At 38.4% G+C, this 23,614-nt stretch overlaps 1 protein-coding gene across 1 annotated transcript in view; it reads right to left on the bottom strand.

Annotated features, from left to right (window-relative positions):
* Positions 1–23,614, bottom strand: part of grid1a (glutamate receptor, ionotropic, delta 1a) — a 644,001-nt gene that overhangs the window by 168,921 nt on the left and 451,466 nt on the right. The window contains exon 4 of the mRNA XM_036593689.1: positions 21,728–21,933. Coding sequence (XP_036449582.1) covers positions 21,728–21,933 — 206 coding nt within the window. The remainder of the gene's footprint in view (positions 1–21,727; positions 21,934–23,614) is intronic.

The raw sequence follows: 23,614 nt of genomic DNA, 5'->3' as shown, positions 1-23,614 counted from the left end.
TTTCAGCCTTTATCAAGAAGTCTTACCTTGTCTCAGCACATAAATGACTGTGAAATGGTAAAGCGAGTATTACACAGAACACTCTCTCTACCAGTTAGGATGATCTAAGATTCTTTAGGAAAACTGGCCCCTGATTAGCTGGAACAGTGGAACACCTGGAATACTGCAGGAACAGGTTAAACATCTATCTGACCATCTGCCATCTTTAACAAGTATCTCAGTATTGAGATAATCTAAATATCTTAATTAGCTTAATTAATATTATTAAATGCTAACATGAGAATCTAGATTAATGCATGTATGATGGTTTAATTCTAATTTTTGTCCAAATAATTGATTAATTAGTTTATGCATTTATTGCTGATTGTTATGAGGTATTAATTAAGACTTTGACATGTTTTATAGACTTTAGTATATTGTTCATTAGTGTTTAGCTCTTATTGTCCCAATTGTTGAGCCACATTTATTAAAACATTTTTAAACTACTTAATGCAATCTAAAACAATATGCTAATTATCAGCATTAGCGAGGGGTAATAATCAACCGTTTAGTAATGATTATAAAGTAGTTAATGAAATCTAAAATAACATCAGTTTGTATTTCTATCATTAATTAATTAATTGAATTAGTGATTAATTAATCATTATTTGTGACATTACTTAACCATTTAGTAATGCTTTTTATTCTCTTTAGTATCATTGATTGATGTACTCTTATTGTAAAGGGTAACCAACTACATTTATGGAACTATTAAAAGTAATAAGTATATTATGTCCACTCATATCGATGTATCTATATGGAAAAAGTGCCAAATTTCAGTGGAGAAATATGATTAACTGCAATTAATGGGTTCAGTTGTTTTCAGTATAATCACCACACTAGTATTTTGTTAATATTAGTCAGTATGACAGAAGCCGTCTTCAGTATTGTTGGCTGTTTAAATCTCCTTAAAGAAAAACACAAACCCATATTTGCATACACATTTAATTAGCAATGTAATCACAGTGTTGAGAAAAGCTTGTAAAAAGCTAATTTATGAAACTGTTTTCCTTCCGTCAGGCTCATATCTCAGGTAATCCCTCCAAATGCATAATTTGCGTTGGAGTTTGCATTTAATTCACAGAAATCAATTCTGAAAGAACAATTTATTTCTGCCATGCCCTTAAACTTCCCCAGACGTTAAGTATTAACATAAGTAATTTTCATCCATCTTGCCTTTTTCCACTTTAATACAGCGTATTACGCCTACAGTCATTTTTCATAACTGTTTCTCCCCGCTGAAATATGTAAAACACCCAAGTGTCTCTTTACTCTTCTGAGCACAGTTCTGCAGAGTAAGGTGGTAGAGTTATGGTATGTTTTGAACAAGGACAAATGTTGTTAATGGTGATAGACAGCCATAATGATACAACTGATCAAGGGTGGGGTGCACCGATGGCGATTAAGATTAAGCTCAGATTATATCAACGTGTTTGTAAGGTGTATCTGTTAATTCAGTTAAACTTAGTTTGTAAATAATCACTCTTACAGACAAATCACACGTTTCATTTTTGTAAAATGTGTAAAAAACACGTGTTTACAAGTAATCGCATTTCTGTAAAGGCAGGGTTCCATATAAAGTGTTGTAGAGTCTCTTTAATCCTGGATTAGTTTTACTAGACTAAATTTTAGAGGAACGTTACCTGCCTGACTGCACTGTGCCAGCTGTAGAGTTTGGTGGAGGAGGGATGATGATATGGGGTTGCTTTCAGGGGTTGGTCTAGAACCCTTAGTTCCAGTGAAGGGAAATCTTAATGCTTCAGTAGAACAAGACACTTTGGACAATTTTACACTTCCAACTTTGTGGGAACAGTTTGGAGAAGAACCTTTCCTGTTCTAGCATGACTCAACCCCATCAAACACCTTTGGGATGAACTAGAACGGAGACTGTGAGCCAGACCCTCTCATCCAACGTCAGTGTCTGACCTCACAAATGGTCTTCTAGATGAATGGGCAGAAATTCCCACAGACACTCTCCAACATCTTGTAGAAAGCTTCCCAGAAGAGTGGAAGCTGTTATGGCTGCAAAAGGGGGACCAACTCTACATTAACCCTCCATTGCATAATGTTGCCTTAGGGCAACAAACTTATTTTCCTTTGAACATTAACATTTAACATAACAGTATACATATTTAAAGGCAATGATAGGGTTAACAATAAAGGGAAGAGTTAAGTCAATAAAAAGCATGTACTTGGTCATACTATCTCTAAGTGGGCATATTTAAACTTCTTCTTTAACATTCAGTATCATTTTTGTGTTTGAGAATTTGCAGAAATATGTTTGTTGCCCAGAAGCAAAACTGTGTAACAAAAGAATGGATTTAGCGAGTCACACACCAAGTCTCACCATTTCAGAGAACATGGCTTCATATAATTTCTTCCCATAGTCGGAAAAGGTTACCTCAAGGCAACATACTCCAAAAGGACCCATGCACACAATATTATTATTAAATTTGTATGTTTTTGAAATTAATAAACAGGTCTGATAAAATAAATCAAGGACCACTTTGTGCAGAAAAAAAATTCAATAGCTTTTTTAATTGCACTCATATTGTGTGCAGTAAAGGGTTAATGCCTATGGATTTAGAATGGGATTCATAAAAGCTCCTGTAGGTGTAATGCGTAGGTGTCCCAATACTTTTGTCCATATATATACCAATTCTTCCCCACTCTCCTCATGTTTGCAGTAGTCATTAGACGGCTGCAGTAGTTTAGTAGTAGTATGCTTCCTTCTTTGGACAAAACAGGTAAGAAATTCTAACCCAAATGTAAGACGCAGGCTCTTCACGGTGGAGTGTAGAGTCCAGACATCTCATGATTCCTAAATATGAGATTGGTAGACGTGTTGTTGTTTATCAAATTATATTTATGCACATAGCTGACTGTAAGAGTACTCCAGACTTTATGTGGAGGTGCATGAAAGCAGGTACGAATGTCTGTGGGATGAAGGAGAGAATAGTGTGGGACAGGAGAACAGACAGTGATGGATAACACAATGGTAGCCTCAATTTATCACCGTGTTACCGTGTGACTGAGGAGATATGGTGTAAAATTTCATAACACATGCTCTCTCCCTTCAAACAATGCCCCCGTATTCTAAGAAAGGTCACTGAATATAGACGGGTCAGAGAAACGCAGAGGGTCGGGCAGGGAGATATTCTCAAGACAGCCGTGACCTTTCACCCCCTAATTCTGCCACCGTGCTGACAGGAGCAAAGAGGTGGTGTGTGTGTGTGTGTGTGTGTGTGTGTGTGTGTTAGAACATCCAAAGCTATTTCAGAGTCATGCTCAGTGTGTTTTAACCCTTAGAAGTCACAAATATCTTCAGCGATAATAAAAGCGTGGCATATTTCAACTGATTTTCCTACCAGCACAAACATCAATACATATTTTTCACATTTTTGTTCATAATTTCATGAATTTTTATGGATATTTTGTTATATTGCAGGTACAGAATCATTTCTTTGCAAAACCAAAATGAAGAAAAAAAAAACAAAAAAAAAAAACAGAATATGCAGTGTGTAAGTTGACCAGTGGTGCCTTTTGCAGACCATTGTGAGAATTTGTTTCTAACAAAGTGGACAGAGCAATACTGATGTGGCAGATACACTCATACCAGACCAACAGACGCTGACACTCTACTATCATATTTTTTCGCTGATGCACTGTTAAAACAAAAGGTTCTGTGCATATTTTTGTAAATCAAGGTACAAACTATCTAAATGCACCCTCAAAGTTACAACAATGGTTTTAAAGTCCAACTGTGTACTGTAAATAAGTTTTACCGAGGGCAAGAGACATGTTAGCAACTTTTCATAACCAAATGCTGTCTAGAGTCAATGTTATTTATCCTTGAGGCTACCAGTCCAGTGCAATTTAATATCTGATCCGCAGTGGTCTTAGGCTGGTCCCTGTCCACTGATGGACAAACGATAGGTGTGGGGGAATTGTGTAGCAACAGAGGGGCTACAGTCAGTAACAAATTGCACCTATTTGTTAGGTGTTTCTGATAAACTGGCCAATAAGTGTGGCTGCGAAAGTAGGTGCACGTTTAACTTTGGCCAACAGGCACATGCACATGCTGTGACTCCTCTGGCAGCTGATTTAAATGAGTTTAAGGTGCCGTCGCCAAATTCTTGAGATGCTAAGACTGATAGGACTAACAACAACTGTCCAATAACAAAAACACTCATGATAAGATCCAAACCACCAACGTGGTTCAAAAGCCACTGTTCCCAATCCCAGTGTTGATGGGATAAACACTAAGCCAAAACATGACCACTCGCTATTGGTTCTCCATATGCCACCAAAACAGATCCAACCCACTGAGGCCTAGACTCTACAAGACCTGTGGTAACACATTAGCAGCAGATCCTTTAAGTCCTGTAAGTCACGAGGTGGAGCAGCAGATTGGACTTGTACTTCCAACACATCCCACAGATGCTTCATTAAATTGAGCTCTGGGGAATTTGGAGGCCAGGCTCCACCTTAACAGGGTAACACCCTGAACTCTGTCATGTTCCTCAAACCATTCCTGAACAATCTGCGCAGTGTGCACTGACCTGCTGAAAGAGGCCATGTTATTTGCTTGGTCATGTTTTGGCTCAGTGTTTATCCCATCAACACTGGGATTGGGTACAGTGGCTTTTGAACCACGTCGGTGGTTTGGATCTTATCATGTGTGTTTTTCGTTATTGGACAGTTGTTGTTCTATCAGTCTGAGCATCTCAAGAATTTGGTGATGGCCCCTTAAACTCATTTACATCAGCTGCCAGAGGAGTTGCCCATCCTTACATGCACACCTACATTTGTAGCTACACTTATCAGAAACACCTACCATATAGGTGCATTTTGTAGGTTTACTGCTACAGTCAGTAACTGCAAAACTACAAAAAGAACCTATCTGGCAGGTGTTTCTGATTAAGTGGCCAATAAGTATAGCTACAAAAGTAGGTGCACATTAAACTGTTTTGTTACCAAGACAAAACGGACAGCACGACTTCAGCTTTCTTGATACCAAAAGATTTGCGCGACCTACAAAAATCCAGTTTGTTCTCCCAGTTTGTAGATCATGCATGTTTCTATCAAAACAATATGACCACTTACCTAATATGCTATTCGTAACTGCTTTCACATCAGGGGGTTCTCACCCCTCATTGCTCACTAACAGCTTAACACAGAGTCACAACATGTCACGTATAGAGAGCCAACCGTGTTCTACATAATCCGATAACAGAAATCCAGGGAAATACATTTTATGGCATTTTATTCGTTAAAAATATCGAGACGATGTTCACCAGCAAAATGGCCACTAGGAGGCCTGCAGAAAGAGAATAATCACATCCACAACTGCTGGAGTGTTTATATCCCCAGTACAGACACAGTTTCTCAATGAACTTTATGTTGTCACTGTGTGATGTACCTGTTTGAAAATTGCTGTAAGAGAGAAACCAAATTAAATTAGATGTCACTTTATATTCAGAATAACAAATGCACTTACTGAACACTCCTCTGAATGTGGACTGAATATGATAAATTACATTTCATTTCTGATTTGTATATTTTTGCTTTAATACAAGAACTCCTCGTAAAGTGAGGCGATGGTGTAAAAAGCTGTGTGGGTGTTTGTGAACATTGTTTGGGATTGAAAACATCTAGAAAAATTCTAATTCTATTAGGTCCTATTTCCCAGTGCTGTCTTTAAAAATAATAATTTATAGGCGTATTTCTTTTCAAATACACAATAATTGACTTCCGCTCTCTGCTCAGAGTCATAATAGTCAGCTTCCCCACCAGGCCTTGGTCTAATAAAATGACTTGCAGATCAGAACAATCAATGCGCAGTAGAGTAGAGAAAGTCGTCAGCGTGCTGTGAGCATTTAATTGAGTCCCCCACTCCCCCTCCTTTAATCAGCATGTTGCTACCATTCAGTGGGCCTAAAATTTGAATCTTGAAAACACAATCGGACACGCTTAATTATCCCAAGCCCTCTTCATTAAGGCTAGCAGTGATGGATGGGAAATAGGTGCGCCCGTGTAACCCTTGGTATTCCTTTCCAAGACATTCCAAAAATCTTTTATTTTTTTAACCCTTATTTCTTTTGCTGTACTGTTCAAATCTAGTTACACAATTAGACAGTAAATTACACACTGAGCTACATTTCCATTTGACCTACATTTAAGCAATGATAAAAATGTGGCAACACTTTACTGTAGGGCAGTGTTCATAAGGCTGCCTGACACCTACATAAGCCCTTCATGACAACTAATATAGACCTACGTAAACATTTATAAGCACTTATTCTGTTTGTCATAAAGGTTACATTTGCCAGCTTTGGTATCAAGTTAATATAACATCTAACTCAGGTGACAATGACTTTTTGCTGACATTGGGATGCGTCATGACACTTATAGCATAGCTCAGTGTACGTCAGAGTGACATAATACTGATAACCTGATGACATACTGTACCTGAGCTCCATCGCCTTTATAGTTTGGCAGTTAACGCTTTTTAAAAGTTGCTATTATTCAGGCTAATAATACTGAATCGAGATAATTCAGAAATTATGCTGTATCAAGAAATAGCATTTAATTATGTGTAAATAGCATATAAATAGTAAAATAATCAGAATACTCTCCGTTGACTGATTTATTTATACTCACATACATTCACCAAATACTTTATTAGGAACACCTGTACACCTACTCATTCATACAATTACCTAATTAGCTAATCATGTTGCAGTGCAGTACATAAAGTCATGCAGATATGGGCCAGCAGCTTCAGGTAATGTTCACATAAACTATCAGAAAGGGTGAAAAAATGTGTCCTCTGTGATTTTGTCTGTGGTATGAATGTTGGTGCCAGACAGGCTGGTTTGAGTATTTTTATAACTGCTGATCTCCTGGGATTTTCATGCACAACAGTCTCTCTTACTCAGAATGATGCAAGAACTGAAAGCTGAGGCTGCAGTGGACACAGGCTCATCAAAACTGGACAGCTGAACCCTAGAAAAACATAGCTTGGTCTGATAAATCTCAATTTCAGCTGAGGGACGTAGACAGTAGGGTCAGAGTTTGGTGCCGACACCATGAATCCATGGCTCGACCTGCCTTGTGTCGACAGTCCAGGCTGGTGGAGGTGGTGTAATGGTGTGAGAAATGTTTTCTCGGCACACTTTGGGCCCGTCAATAACTATCAATCATTGAATAAATGCCACAGCCTTCTTTATCATCTTCTAAATGCTACTGGCAGCATGATAATGCACCATGTCACAATGCAAAAGTCGTCAGAGACTTGTTTCATGAACACGGAGATGAGTTCAGTGTTCTTCAGTGGCCTTCACGTTGACTGGATCTGAGTCCATTAGAACACTTTTGGGATGTGGTGAAACAGGAGATTCTCAGCATGAAAGTGCACCTGATAAATCTGCAGGAATTACATGATGCAATCATGGCAACATAGAACAGAATCTCAAAGAAATGCTTCCGACACCTTACCACGAAAAATTGAGGTTGTTTTGAAACAAAAGGAGTACGACAGCATTTTAGGGCCACTGTTAATAAAAATAAAAATAGTAGACTTTGAGAATAAAGTCGCAATATTTCAAGAAAGAAAATTGTAATATTTTGAGAAAAAAGTAATACTATTTCAAGAATAAAATCATACTATTTCGAGAATAAAGTCATAATACTTCACAAATAAAGTCGTAATATTTTGGGAAAAAAGTTATATTTTGAGGATTTTGGGCTAACTGTAGGGGGGCTGCCATAACGCGTTGGGGTCTCGGTTGCTGTACTGTAGGGGGGCTGCCATAACGCGTTGGGGTCTCGGTTGCTGTACTGTAGGTGGGCTGCCATAACGCGTTGGGGTCTCGGTTGCTGTACTGTAGGGGGGCTGCCATAACGCGTTGGGGTCTCGGTTGCTGTACTGGCGCCGGAGCTCCACTCACTCCTGTCTCTCTGTGGATCATTTTGATCATCATTCTCACTGTCTGTGAAACTTCATGCCCTCTTTGAATGGGGGGAGATGGAGCCCCGATAGCCGTGTAGACGACCCTGCCTGAGATTCTCTTTCAACAACACAGACAGACAGTTTCCTCCGAGTCCGTCTGGCTCTTTATTCTAGATAAACACAGTTTCCTGCTCAGCCGTTTCAGCCGGTTCTTATACTCATAACAGGCTGGTGCTGATGAGCAGGAGAGACAGGGAGACTGAGTGTTTCTTTATGGGTGAATCCATATGAAAGTAGAACTTCACCAACTCCTCACCGCCCCTCATTTAATTGCAACCTTTCCTGGTATTAATGCCTCTTTAATGTCATAATTCTATGAATTTTTTTCTCAAAATATTATGACTTTATTCTTGAAGTCTACTATTTTTATTTGTATTAACAGTGGCCCTAAAACACCATCATAAATTTAGTGTTAGTATAGTGTTCTTAATAAAGTGCTCCATGAATGCACATTTAAGAGGACAGTAATCTACTTTGTTACAGTTTAGTCATTAACATAGAGTTACTAATTCACTTTAGCATTTCGTTTTAGACCAAAAGGATGCCAAAAAGAGAAGAACAGCCTCTAACAAACGTTCCTTCCTATGTTGATAGAGGCTGGATGTACTGAGCAGCTCCACTGCAGTCCTATAGAGAACTCAGTGCTTTAACACTTTTTTAACTTTGAACAAAGTTGTTTTTGTTAGGGTACTTTTACTTCTACTTCAGTTATTGTTTCTTTGAACCAGGAATACTTTTAATTGAATCAATATAAGCTACTCTACCCACCTCTGGCCTTTAATCATTGACTCACAGACACCAGAGCAGTGGATTGCCCCGGCTGCAGCCTAAAGCATTCAGCCTTCAGCATGCAGCTTTGGCCTATATGTGGGTTGATTTGATGATAGAGAGAGTATATGAGACTGCAAATGGTCTCGAACCGATGCTTCTCAATCCCAAAAGTTCTTCTAACCCTTTTGGTGCTATATAGAACCCTTTTCCAAAAGGTTCTATATAAAACCATTTACAGCACATTCTCTATCAATGTGAAGAACCATTTCACCATGCAAAGAAACAGTTAATGATGCAAATGGTTCTTTGAGTGTTCATGGTTCTATACTGAACTGTTTTCTTTACTAAAGAACCCTTGAGGAACCATCATTTTTAAGTGTAGGTATCCTGTGATAATTAAATAAGTTGATAATTGGGTTGACTGTTCATTTTAACTATTTAAAGTTTTTTTTGTTTTTTTTTCCAGTATATTTTCAGTGTTTTTCAGTAAAATTGTGAAAAAATGAATTTCTGTTTTTGAGTTTTTTTATGCATTTGTATATTTGTATGTCCTTAAATATTTAAAATGTGTCTTATTAAATGGTATTACTAGGCTAAGTTTGAGCTGAATATATATATATATCACTTGATATACAGTGTAATATACCACCAAACTACAGTTAAATATATAAAGAGATGCCCAGCCATCCACTTTCAGGCTTAGGTTGTAAAGGGTTAACGTGGAGGACTTTTTAAAAAAGTTATTGAAGTTTTCATTTTGGATATGAAAGGTTTTTAACACAGTGTTGGTGTGTAAACGTAACACAGTGACGATGTGCTAAATTAGGAGGTACAAATGAATGGATGGCGATTCATCAGTTTCAGTAGTATTGTAATAGTAAACAGATTCTCCAATCTCATTTGTACACATTAGGATTTAAGTTTTCATTATGCCAGGATTTACAGAACAAACCTTTGAATTGCTAAAGGTTTGTATTCGATTCCTTTTTTTTATATCCCAGAGTGCTGAATATTCATGTCAACATGGGCACAACCTCATGTTTAAGGGCAAACAGAGCATAAAGTGCATGATAACTTCACTGCTAAGGTCTTGTCTAGTTTTCCGCTGGTGTTTCAGCCTCTGCAGGTTCGTGTTTGATTGACATTATCGGCCCATATGCTCAGCAGCTCTGACTGCTCGGGGAATCAGAGCAGCACTATCACATCAGGCCCACACGCGGGCACTGCACAGCATGCAGCCCACAACTACCAGATACCAAATGGCTGGGGAAACCATGGCCAGACAAATCAAGTCATTAATCAGTCTCTCTTCCTAACCTGCAGCTGTAGAAATGTGGAAATTGGTCTGTAAATCCTGGCTCTGTCTCTGGGGAAGCTTGCTCCCCCCCCCCACCTAAATGAGCAGTAAAAGTTATCAGTATGTGTATATCACAGCTCTATTCTACCAGGTGGACTTCTGTACCACTGATACATGCCCACATCAGCATTCCATGCTGTGGGATACTTCTGACATGGTGATTTAATGGGATTGTTTGATGAAAATATAAAATTTATACAATTCTCCACCTCTCCCAGATGCAGCAGGTCAGCCAAGACATGTTTGATGTCCAAATTGTTGCTTCTGCTAACATTGCATAAACACTAGAAGTCAATAGTCACTCAAATCATTTCTGTTAATAGAGCTCAGAGACTTTTCTCCACCTGCTCAAACCACATTCACGTCTTAATTTAGGTAGTGCAGACTTGTTGATGTGGTTTAGGACACAGTGTGACTTACTGTACACTATAAAAATGAAGAAAAATCTCAGAGTGTATCTGAATGCTGTAAGCAACTATTTTAGACTTGTTGAGATCTGACTCCTCTTCAGAAACTGGCTCGCTCAGCTACACCATGAAGTTTTGTTAATTTTTATAGCTCATATACGCCGATCAGGCATAACATTCTGACCACCTCCTTGTTTCTACGCTCATTGTCCATTTTATCAGCTCCACTTACTATATAGGTGCACTTTGTAGTTCTGCAGTTACAGACTGTAGTCCATCTGTTTCTCTGATACTTTGTTAGCCCCCTTTTATCCTGTTCTTCAGTGGTCAGGACCCCCATGGACCCTCACAGAGCAGGTACTATTTGGGTGGTGGGTCATTCTCAACACTGCAGTAACACTGACGTGGTGGTGGTGTGTTAGTGTGTGTTGTGCTGGTCTGAGTGGATCAGACACAGCAGTGCTGCTGGAGTTTTTAAACACCTCAGTGTCACTGCTGGACTGAGAATCGTCCACCAACCAAAAATATCCATCCAACAGCGTCCTGTGACCACTGATGAAGGACTAGAGGATGACCAACACAAACTGTGCAGCAGCAGATGAGCTATCGTCTTTGACTTTACATCTACAAGGTGGACTGACAAGGTAGGAGTGTCTAATAGAGTGGACAATGAGTGGACACAGTGTTTAAAAACTCTACCAGCACTGCAGTGTCCGATCCACTCAGACCAGCACAACACACACTAACACACCACCACCACGTCAGTGTTACTGCAGTGCTGAGAATGACCCACCACCCAAATAGTACCTGCTCTGTGATGGTCCATGGGGGTCCTGACCACTGAAGAACAGGGTAAAAGGGGGCTAACAGAGTATCAGAGAAACAGATGGACTACAGTCTGTAACTGTAGAACTACAAAGTGCACCTATATAGTAAGTGGAGCTGATAAAATGGACAATGAGCGTAGAAACAAGGAGGTGGTCAGAATGTTATGCCCGATTGGTGTAAGTCACACTGTGTATTAAACCACATCAATAAATCTGCATGACTTCAATGAAGATCTGGTGGAGGTTCGAGCAGGTTAAGAACATTTCAAACTTAGGTGACTATTGACTTCTAGTGTTTGTTAGCAACACTAGCCTCACAGCTCCAGTGCTAAAGCCCAATTTGGACACTAAATATCTGATTTATTAAATTGGGGCAAGTGGACAATTGTGTAAATTAGATATTTTATTCCAAACCATTCTATTGACATAACATTAAATGGCTAAAAACTAAATAAATAAAATAAAACTCTTGGATCTCTTAGACATTGGTGCTAGCATACTTCAGAATGAAAGAACACTCCAGCATTTCCAATGGAATCTTCATTTCCCACATCTCTAATGAGCTGACAATTACCACGGATGATTTCAAAAATGTTTCCATTGCATAGAATTTTTTTAGACAAATTTGAATTGAAAAATCAAATTTTGGAGAATATTTCATGGGACTAGTTTTCCAGAGGGAGGTGTTTAAGTATACATTAGCAGTGGGGTGGCTTTGCCTGATCACACAGACACCTAAAAATAATAGGGTCCCACTTTATATTAAGTGTCTCTAATAACTGTGTAGTTACATGTGAACAACATATGCAACAACAATGTAACTACTAATGATTTAGTCACTGTTACAGATGGATTACAGAACTACACCTTATGTAATTATACATATGTATCAACTTCAGTTTTGCCTTATGTAATTACACAAGTGTATCTTAATAGTTGTAACAGCCTGTTCTCTCTCATGTAATTACACAGCATAACAGCACAAATGTAATTACATTTGTAATCAGACTGGAACAGCAGTTCCAGCAGTAAAAGAAAGTATCTAATAACGTACACTAAGACATTACTTACACTGTATCTGCCAGCTTTCCTAACATTTAGCCAGTATTTATGTTGCTGGTGCTGTGACATTGTAAATGTTTCAACTTTAAACCATTCTGTAATGTGACAGAACAGCAGACGACCCCTTATCTTAACATGTAACTTTAATGACATTAATTAAATATGTTGTATTGCCCCAAAGTAACGTCTATATTACCACTCCATTATTACACAGTACCTACATAACAACTACACAGGAACTGTCCACTTATTTTAAAGTGTAACTTTAGCACTGCACTATAGGAAAGTTCCTTGTGTAATTACATTAAGCAAAACTGAAGTTGATACACATGTGCAATTACATAGGCTGTACTTCTGTAATCCATCTGTAACATTGACTAAATCATCAGTAGTTACAGTGTTGTTGCATATTTTATTCATTTGTAATTACACAGTTATTAGAGAGACAATATAAAGTAGGACCAATAAAAGTAACTGGAACTACTTTTTTACCATGTTGCTCCAGTGTCTGAAAGTTGGATAAAACTTCATAAAACTTGATGAGGAATTTCATGTCTATTTCATTTTAAGATCTGTTTTCTTAGAATGTTCTTGTAATTTTGAATTTGTATTATATAGTTACATTTCAAATGTTTATTCATGGAAAAGAATGGATTTCAGCAAATGCCCATAAGCTTGTATCACATTGCATTTTAGGTTTTCTGTCATTTTCTAAGCATAGAAAAACGTAAAATTGTTGTATGTGGCCGTCAGTGGTACGATACGGACACAGCAGGTAAAGAATTAGGTTGTAAAATGCTGGAGTATTTCTTTAACAGTTTTTCCTCCTCACAGCTGCAGTACTTTATACATTCAGCCTTCAGATATAATTCAGCATCACAGCCCAAGAACCTGCAGCCCAAGAGTTTGGAATGTATCATCCATAAGATTTAGGGAGCAAACATTACATAGTAGTGTGGCTCCCTCGGTGCTAAAGGTCTACAGGGAACACGATAAAGTGGCTTTGTGCTCAGATCTTGTGTACCTCTGAGGAACCCCTGCAGTCTGCCTTTTTACTCTAGAGTGTGGCAGCATGGGGCCTGGGGCTGCCCTCCAAAACACCTATAAACACAATCATACCGCAAGCTATGCTGACAGAGTGGAACAGCAGGAAGTTTCAATAAATTAAGCACTAATACTACACAATACATACCTACGTACATCCCCTAAAAATGTGTGTTATAAAGGCCAAAGGTGTGTTTTTAAAGTATTTGGGGTCCATATTAAAGCAGCTATCCAGTGTTAGAGCTGGAGCTGAGGTCAGGGTTACAGTTGAGGTAGTAATAAGTGAAATATATGCAAAATCAATTATATGGCCCTTTCAGCTGGGAGGTGAATGTCCCAAACCCTTATTCCCAAATTTTAAATTAAAAAATAATATTTACAATTTTTTTGATGTTTTGGGCTTTTTTTATGTAATAAAGTGGAAGATTTAAATTTATTTTGAGTTTAATTTTTGAATAAAAAAAAACCTAGGCCACATTTTCATGTCTGTACCAAAATACAAAGAGTAGTCCATAGCCTTGTTTTAGCCCACCTCTGAATTTTAGACCAGGAAGTTTTGTTTTGTTAAAGTTTTATTTTGTTCAAAGCTGTGTTTGTTAGTTCTGCTCAAAATAAGCTAAAATTGTCACCCCCGAAACAGTCATGACCGAAACACTTGGTAGCTTCGGTAGTATTATGTTTGCTTGGTAGTCACGAAATGGAATGGTCAGTCATTTGTTTTAATTAAAAAAGCATAATTAAGGAATAGAGTCATTCAAAGCAAAAGGATTTTAGTGTAAAATCCAAGTCAGTTATAAGCCTAAAATGTGTTTCCAACACTGACTCTGGCCCAGTTTAGCGCATGATCTATAATCTGTGCTGTGCAAAAGTCAGAGACCCCCTTTCATCTATTTCATTTTCAGTCAAAGCATTAATTAAGTATAAATGATACATTTCTCAATGTCAGAAAAAAGCAGCAAATAAATATTTAATGGAAAATTACACCTAAAATAATAAATTTTTCAGTATTTACTCCACTCTAACACCAACGCACTAACTGCATTTCAGCTGCTGTTTAACTAATAATAACATTTAGCTCAGCAGCTCAGAAACTGATCCCAAGAATAAATGAAGTTGAAGCAAAGAATGTGTTGAATTCAAGGCTCAATTTGAGGGCAGGTGCAAGTGGACAATAACCCCCAGTCAAAAACTGCCATCCATCTGCCTGTCCATGCCCTTTGGATTAATGCCATCACCCAAAATATTAAACATTTTAGTTCCATCCACATTAGAGGTTTACATATCAACTTGCCCTGGATGTAAGAAATGTAATACGTTTATATTTGTAGTTATTAGCAGGTAATAAGCTAATAATAATGATATTAAAGTCTAATTGCATTCAAGACAATCTAATCTCAGCATAACACAAAATATAACTGAAAAGGCTTTTTCCCCCACTACCCCCACCAGTGTTTTGAACCCACTACTTCCCTTGCATTTTTGTCCCAATTTGAACATATTTGTTGAGTAATACATACCTGTTAAATATCATCATTTAAATATACAGAGGTGGCTGGAGAACCTGGAGTATAAATATATCAGGGAAGTAGATACAAACACACACGTGCATGCAGAGTCAGTCAAGAGTAGAACCACTTAAAACAAGTTCAGTTGTATTTATTTTGTGTTGAAACTACAGCAAATCCATTTCACTTGCAGCGGTGCAGTACTTTTTGTCAGGAATGTTTTGCTCACTCTACTGACAGAGCGGCAAACTGTGAAAAGATGTTCAATTTAAGATGAACAACTAGTTTCAGTCTGTTTCTTTCTTCTTTCTGTGCTCTAGACATTTTGCTCCTATCCCAGTCTTCAGAACCGTCTATGCTGTTTACGACCAAAAGCAGAAAGAGCCATGCACTCAACACGACTTCGATTTGGATATCAGTGCATGTCATGCTCCTCTGAAGCAGCATACGTACTCTCTTCTTTTGATGCAACAGTTCTCCAAAATACAGGAACATTTCCCAAACTTTATATCAAATGTGTTTTAATATTGGCAGCTCATATATGTGTATTTATATATACACCGATCAGGCATAACATTATGACCACCTCCTTGTTTCTACGCTCATTGTCCATTTTATCAGCTCCACTTACTATATAGCTGCACTTTGTAGTTCTACAGTTACAGACTGTAGTCCATCTGTTTCTCTGATACTTTGTTAGCCCCCTTTTACCCTGTTCTTCAGTGGTCAGGACCCCCATGGACCCCCACAGAGCAGGTACTATTTGGGTGGTGGATCATTCTCAGCACTGCAGTAACACTGACGTGGTGGTGGTGTGTTAGTGTGTGTTGCGCTGGTCTGAGTGGATCAGACACAGCAGTGCTGCTGGAGTTTTTAAACACCGTGTCCACTCACTGTCCACTCTATTAGACACTCCTACCTTGTCAGTCCACCTTGTAGATGTAAAGTCAGAGACGATAGCTCATCTGCGGCTGCACAGTTTGTGTTGGTCATCCTCCAGTCCTTCATCAGTGGTCTCAGGACGCTGCCCACAGGACGCTGTTGGCTGGATATTTTTGGTTGGTGGACGATTCTCAGTCCAGTAGTGACACTGAGGTGTTTAAAAACTCCAGCAGCACTGCTGTGTCTGATCCACTCAGACCAGCACAACACACACTAACACACCACCACCACATCAGTGTTACTGCAGTGCTGAGAATGACCCACCACCCAAATAGTACCTGCTCTGTGAGGGTCCATGGGGGTCCTGACCACTGAAGAACAGGGTAAAAGGGGGCTAACAGAGTATTCAGAGACACAGAAGGACTAGAGTCTCTTATTGTTGATCTACAAAGCGCTCCTATGTGGTAAGTAGAGCTGACTAAATGGACAATAAGCGTAGAAACAAGGAAGTGCAGTTAATGAAGTGGCTGGTCGGTGTATATTGCGCATATGTTTTTAATACAAGCAAATATATGTACATGTATTTTTCATATTTTTTATCAGTTCTCAACCATCTTTATCTGTACTTAACATTTTGTAAAGCCAGTTTATTTTTGAATGAAAAATTTCTTCATTGTAAACTTTAAACGTTATAACATGTTTATCCTCCCTCTACTCCGTCCATCAATGGAAAAGCACCACTACAGGGTCAGATTATTATGAGTTATATGGGTCGTGGACTGATGTCACTGCTAGGTGATCCATTGTGGACTATAACAGATATAATAGTCATGTAGTCATAAACTGACCACTGATGAAGTACCAGTGGATGACATAAAATATGAATGGAAACTGCACTGTAACTATAATGCAGCCATAGTAACTGTATACTTACAACAGGTACCAACAAGGTCAGCGTTTCTAATAAGGTGGCAACTCTGTAATTTAAAAACCTGCGACCTGGAAGTGAGGACTAAAGCCTTTGACAGATTTGAAGATGGTTTGGAGGTGTCAGACCATTCGCCATGTGTTCTCTCACCTCGTTAGTGAACTGAGGTAGACGGTCCTGTTAAGACCGAGGGGAAGGATCAGACGTGCTGAACTCAAGGCTCCCAATAATCATGACGGGTCTTGCTCAGAGAGAGTTTAACATTAGTTTTCTTGTCGGTGTTGAACTCAGACACCACTTGGAAAATGATCCTAGAGTATACTGGAGTCAGAACTTTCTTGATAAGAGGTTAATGTGCTGCCATTCCATTTCCGTGTGTTTGTCCGCTGCTGTTTTTTGTGCTTTCCCTCTGTTTTATGCTGCATTTTGTGCAGGTCCATGATTGGCCACATGGGGTGCTCTCCTGAATAAGAGGTCACAAAGCATCACAGTAATTTGAGTTTGTTATAGAAAGCTAGATGGATGGATGGATAGATGCATAGATACTGATGGATGGATGGATGGATGGATGGATGGATGGATCACTTTATTAACCCCAGAGGGAAATTCTGCTACTGCAGCAGTACAAAGCAGTAAAGAGCAAAACAGCAAAATGAACAGGAGCAAAGTGTTGCCCTACACTATATACAGATATATAAAAAGAAAGTAGAGATAAATTATAGAATAAAATATACTAAACAATAAATAATAAGAGTAATGTGTGGATGCATAAACAAAGTGTGCAATATGCAATATTAGTGGACAAATAAATAAAAGAGCACTCTTAGTCATTGTAATGTCTGCAAATTTTTTAGTGCTGTAATTTGAATGTTCCTTGTATACAGAGTTTCAATCAATACTTAATTTAGTCAATATCTCAATACTTCAAAAATCAATACTTCAGTACTTCAGTAATCTGTACTCCATCTGAAATATTCCATGTGCAATTCGGGTAAAATATCCGTACAGTGTAAATATTTTTGCTTCTTTATTTATAATTGTTTATATTGTTAATTTTGGTGAATAGACTTTATGTGAAGGATAGACATACACATTACATTTTTTAATCTTATATTTTTAATCTTTAGTATTTTATATATTGTCTATATAGTAACAAGTAATAAATTGTAACCTCGTTAAGTAATTAAAAAGCTTAATTACTTTGTTAATTCTCTTCTTGTTACTCTTCTCTTGAGTGTCCTGCTCTGCCTTTGCTGCTGCAGCACTGTGAATTCCCCCACTGTGGGACTAATAAAGGACTATCTTATCTTTTATCTGATCTCTTCATTTGTAAATGTGTCAAAGGTCTTGGAATTGTGGTGGCAACTGCAGGCTTTGTGTTATAGCATGTTATTCTTAAGGGTGGTAGTGTTACGACCCCTGGTGATAACAGTCTTTGTGTGTTTTTCCCTCTGTTTTATGCTGCATTATGTGCAGGTCCAAGATTGGCTTCACAGGGGTGCCATCGTGTATAAGAGGTCACCGAGCCAGTACCTGGGAGACGTTCAAGGCATTGACAGTATATATACCTGAACCCACTTATCCCATTGTGTGGGATCAGGTGAGGCCATTCGTGTGATGTCCTGATTGGCTTATCATGCGGACCGCATGAGACCAAACTGTGGGCAGGAGGGACCATAAATCATCGTAACCATTCAGAATGACAGTACTTTCAACACATAATGAAAATAAAGCCAAATTGGTTGTGGCTTCCTCCATCATTAGTTGTTAGAGACGGAGAAGTTGAACGAATAGGATAAAGATGGGAACAACAGAGCAAGAGAAAGACAAGTGATAACAAAGCCTCAGCTAAACATGTATTAAAATACTGCTTATTAATAAATAAATCAATTTAAATAATGTATTGTAATTATTGTGTTGCATTGCCACATTATTGTAGTAGTAGTAATAAACAAACTCCATACTTTGTATTCTTGAGCAGCTTCTACTCCAAATATCACAGCACAGTCTTTCACAATCGCAGCTATATCAAATCATTTTACATACTATGGTGAATTTATTTTGAAGCCATAAAGTGATTGACAGGCCTGTAGATCAAATAACAGACAGCCCAGTCTCTCTAGAAGAGGACAGAACCATAGGGTGATGTAGAAAAGCTCTGGTGTAGCTTTATTTTTGGACTGATATCAGCCTGAAATGAATGAAAGTGAATGGAAAGCTTATTTCAATTATTTCAAATTTCTTATTTATGGTCCACTTGTGCCTAAGCAGAACTGTTTTGGAAGGTAAAAGCTGGGGGACTGGTTCAGGGCTGACCTGGAAGTATAGCTGTCCATTGCCTTGTTCAATTCATGTGAATAAATTTCGCTTTATTTCCAGGTTTGGGTAGCATTAAAAAGCTTTACTTGTTTTATTTATTATTTTGGCTTGGCTCATCCCTGAAGCTACACCTTCCTATCCAGCATAGCAACTTGCCATTGAGGAAAATATATATATATATATATATATATATATATATATATATATATATATATATATATATATATATAATATGCTATACGTGAAGCCCTGAGAGCCCTACACTAAAAAAGTCAATGTAATGCTTAGTGAACACAGTAATGAGAGAGTTTTCTAGACTAACATTTAACCAAACAAACAACTAAGTCAGGCTCTTAGAATGATCAAATAATTGAAAATTAAATCAACAGGTTATTCAATTTCTGAAATAATTACTTGCAGCCCTAAAAGAAACACAAAATCTTTCTTCTTCCTGTTCCATTTCATTTCACCCCATCTGAAGCTCGTCTCGTTCCAATGCAGGTGGAATATGTCAAACGCTGCTGTCAGACTACAAACAAGTCCATGAGCACAAGCTAACACTGAAACCTCTTCAGACTGAGCAGCAGTGGCCACCTTTACCCCAGATTTCTCCTTTTCAAATCAAAACACAACCTTAAGTCACGCCAGCAGATGTTTCTAAAGGTATATTAGAGTGTGACCTTTCCATTTCCCTCCCTAATTATTAGCACCCTTGGTCAAAATGAGCAAAAAGGCTTTAGAAGGAATGTCCTTGCTGATTGAACGTGATATTGAAAAATAAAACCTCAACCTATAAAACCTCAAAAAAAATTCAACCTTTCAGTTAACCACTAGAAATTCTTCTAAACAAAATCTAATTGGAATATCCCTATATATTTACCTTTTAAAGCACACCTGGTTCTTGATGAGCTCTTAAGAAGACATACTTTCCTTAATAAAGCAGCCAATGGTTTTAAAAAAATATCCTCATACTCACTGTTAAGGGAATTATTCATATAGAAAAACTGTAGCTGTGGTGAACCTGCCGGTCAGAGGTCACAAATGCCCTGCACACGTTGAGGCAAATGCTTTGAGAACTTTCTAAAAGCATCACAGTTGAGCAGTTGCAGGAGACTTTCACATCCCAGGGTGATCAAATCTCTAAAACTTCAATTAGAGGGCACTTCCACGCCTATGTACTATTTGGAAGGCTTGCCAGAAGAAAGCATCTGCTGTCAACAAACCAGAAATACAATCTAAGAATCATGGGGGTTTGACTGGAAGCTGATTATATGGTACAATGAAATAAAGTTGGAGCTTTGGTGCAAAATATCTAGCCATGCGTAAAAGACCCTGCAAAGTATGGTGGTCAGTCTATGATGTTCTGTTCATTCAAATACCCCATGTGTGTCATGGACTTCACCGAAGAGTTTTAACAACATTTGCTTGCTTCTTTCACAAGTTGGATCTTAGGTTGATCCTGATTGAATCTAACAAGACAATGATCAATGTCATACTACCAAATCCACTGACCAAGTTTTTCAATGTTTAGCCAAGTCCTCTCCTCAAACCCCACTGGAAGCCTGAAGAGGACCAAAAATAACATCAGTTGGTGTAGTGCAGTGGGTAACACCTCTGCCTTCTACGCTGTAGACTGGGGTTCAGTCCACTGCTTGGGTAACATCCTACACTATACCAATAAGAGTCCTTGGGCAAGACTCCTAACACTACCTTCACCCACCTGTGTAAAATGATCAAAGTGTAAGTTGCTCTGGATAAGAGAGTCTGCCAAATGCCATAAATGTAAATCTGAATATATCATATATCTCCTTATTTTTCACCTCATCCATGATTATAGCAGAATAATCTGTGCTGTTATCTTAGCAAAAGAAGGGTGAAAGGTATCACACCGAGGTCTAAGTGATCGGCATGTGTATTACAACAACAAAGACATTTTTTCATAGCCTTTTTGTGCAAGAAGACCAGCCACAGCCGTCTATTGTCCCAGAAGTGCTGCAAACCAATGGGCAGGTGTATGTGTGTTACCAAAATAATCTGTGAGGATGCTGTCTTTAATCTCTCCAGCACCTCCAGCAACCTTTTCCTCAGATTTAAGTCTTGTGTCAGAGGAGTAAACCCAAAACCAAGCATGTCCTGCATTGTGTGGAATAGTTAGTCAGCTACCAAAGCTATAGTGCTTACATAGCAACAGGCTAACAGTTGAGCTGTTGGTATAGATGAGCTGTTAGCCAGCTACCTTAGTAAGAGGTAGTTTATTGGATTGGATCTTTACCGAGGGTGTCGTAAAATGTGGAAGGATCGGTATGTCTTACAGTCTGAGTACATCACAAGCAGCCAAGGCTATTCAAGCCATTTCACAAGTCATCTTTGATGAGTCGTGGTGGATTAGGATTATGAGCTGATCGCATGAAGAAGAAGTATAAACAATAACAAGTAAAACCATGTTTGCTGGAATTCATACAGAAGGCTTTGCAGATCTAAACCTTAATGATTTATACCTTTTTACTCAGGTTTCCTTGCATGACTTCAAAGAAATCTGCAGTAGTGAGATTATGCTGAACGTTTGCCTGACCTGGTGGATGAAGACCTGTGCAGATCGAGGGCTCAGCAGCAGGATGGCTCGTCTCAGTGTATCCCGATAGCGGTTCAGTTCTTCTGTCTTCATGGTGCTGAACAGAGTAGAGAACACCTTACTGACGTTCCGATCCACCTGCTGCAGTGACACGTCCAGGCCCATCCGAGACGCCTGGTCCAGGAACCCCCTCAAGCCACGTACATCTGAGAAAGACGGGTGAGAGTAAGTGCACGTGAACTCACGACTGAAATACAAAACGTCCTTGTACAAGAAATTTGACTTGACGATAAACAAAAGCTTCGGTTTGGACGCATTTTACATTTTGCGTTTGTTATTGTAACCTTGATGGTGCTAAATGGTGCTGATAGTATTAAAATTGACCAGTTCAGCCTGTATTGCTGTCATGTAATTAAACAGAGAGTGTCTAATAGTGAGGTAGCGAGTTTGAATCCCCTTATTGGTGATAAGTTATCAATGTCGTCCAATAATGCCGGCCAATTGGTGTGTTGATTGGGCTCTACTCAATGCATTGGATAAACTATTTAATCTGGCATTCCGAAATTAATGACACTGAATCCCCACCTTTAGTTAAGTACAACACAATGCAATACACCACAGTAAATTCTGACCTCGCAATGTGATTGGCTGAGAGGCATTCTATGTGTGGCAGTATCTCCTGACCAACCAAACCTCCTGCCTTATTTACAGCAGACTTACATCAAATTCCAAACCTGTTGTTGCTTCTAAGTTGTTGTTCCAGAACAACTAAACAAACAGGAGTTAGCCAGAAACAAATAGAATACAATACAGCAACCAAGATGGGCTGTGAAATGCTTTACAGACTGACTTTTTTTTTTTTATTATTATTTTAATTTATTTTACCTTTATTTATCCAGGGTAGTCAAATCTGAGCTCTGGCCAAGAAGGCAGGAACCAATCAACAAAGAAACAACATGACCACAACCGACAGAATCAAATCAGGGTCAAAACCAAATTAAAAACAATAATAAACAGAATGATACAGCTCTTTAACAATCATCTTAAAGTCACTCGAGGAAATAAACGGCTCCAGTTTCAGATGTTTCTACAGATAATTCTACGCAGATGGAGCTCTGTAACTAAAAGCCTTGCCGTGTTCAGACCGTATGGATCAGAACATCCAGCTGAATGTAACTACTAGAACGGAACTTATTTGTTGATATGAAAGCAGACAAACATGAAGAAAGCTGACCAATTATTGCTTTATAGACAAAAATTATGATGAGTTGAAAATCTAGCGCCTGTTATAAATCTGAACGCTGAATGATAAACAGAGTCCAGTGAGTGCAGCGTTGTCTTTGAAGTATACCTATAAAAATATCACCATAATCTAGAAAAGGTAAAAACTAGATTTTTTCGTGCCTGTTGAGTAAAGAAAAACTGCTCCTAAAATAAAATCCCAACTTCAACTTTAACTTCATCAATTGTTCCACATGCAATTTAAAAGACAGGTTATCATCTAATATAAAACCCAAATATTTGTAAGATGAAACTAATTCTGTTTTATTCTATTAACAAAATGGCATTCAGGTTAATCTGGCAACTATTGAAAAAGCTGAGCTGAATCTGATATTGTGACAGTGATATGGCTCTATCTGTGATGCAAGAAGGAATCATAAATATTAAAGCACATGTGTTGACATGTGCAGACCTTATTTGCTTTACTTTGTTCTTAATTTTGCAGAACTGCTGTATAAAGTAATACAAATCTCAGGGTCATGTGTTTGTTTATAAATCACAGCTGTGAGTGATTTGTTGTTTGTGATTACACACATGTCGTATGGCTTAATCGTTGCATTTTCACATCCCGGTTTCTGAGGTTTTGTGCTTGGTCTCCTGGTGAAG

Source organism: Colossoma macropomum, unplaced genomic scaffold (genome assembly GCF_904425465.1).
Source record: "Colossoma macropomum unplaced genomic scaffold, Colossoma_macropomum, whole genome shotgun sequence".
NCBI lineage: Eukaryota > Metazoa > Chordata > Actinopteri > Characiformes > Serrasalmidae > Colossoma > Colossoma macropomum.
This window is presented reverse-complemented; position numbering and strand designations above follow the sequence as displayed.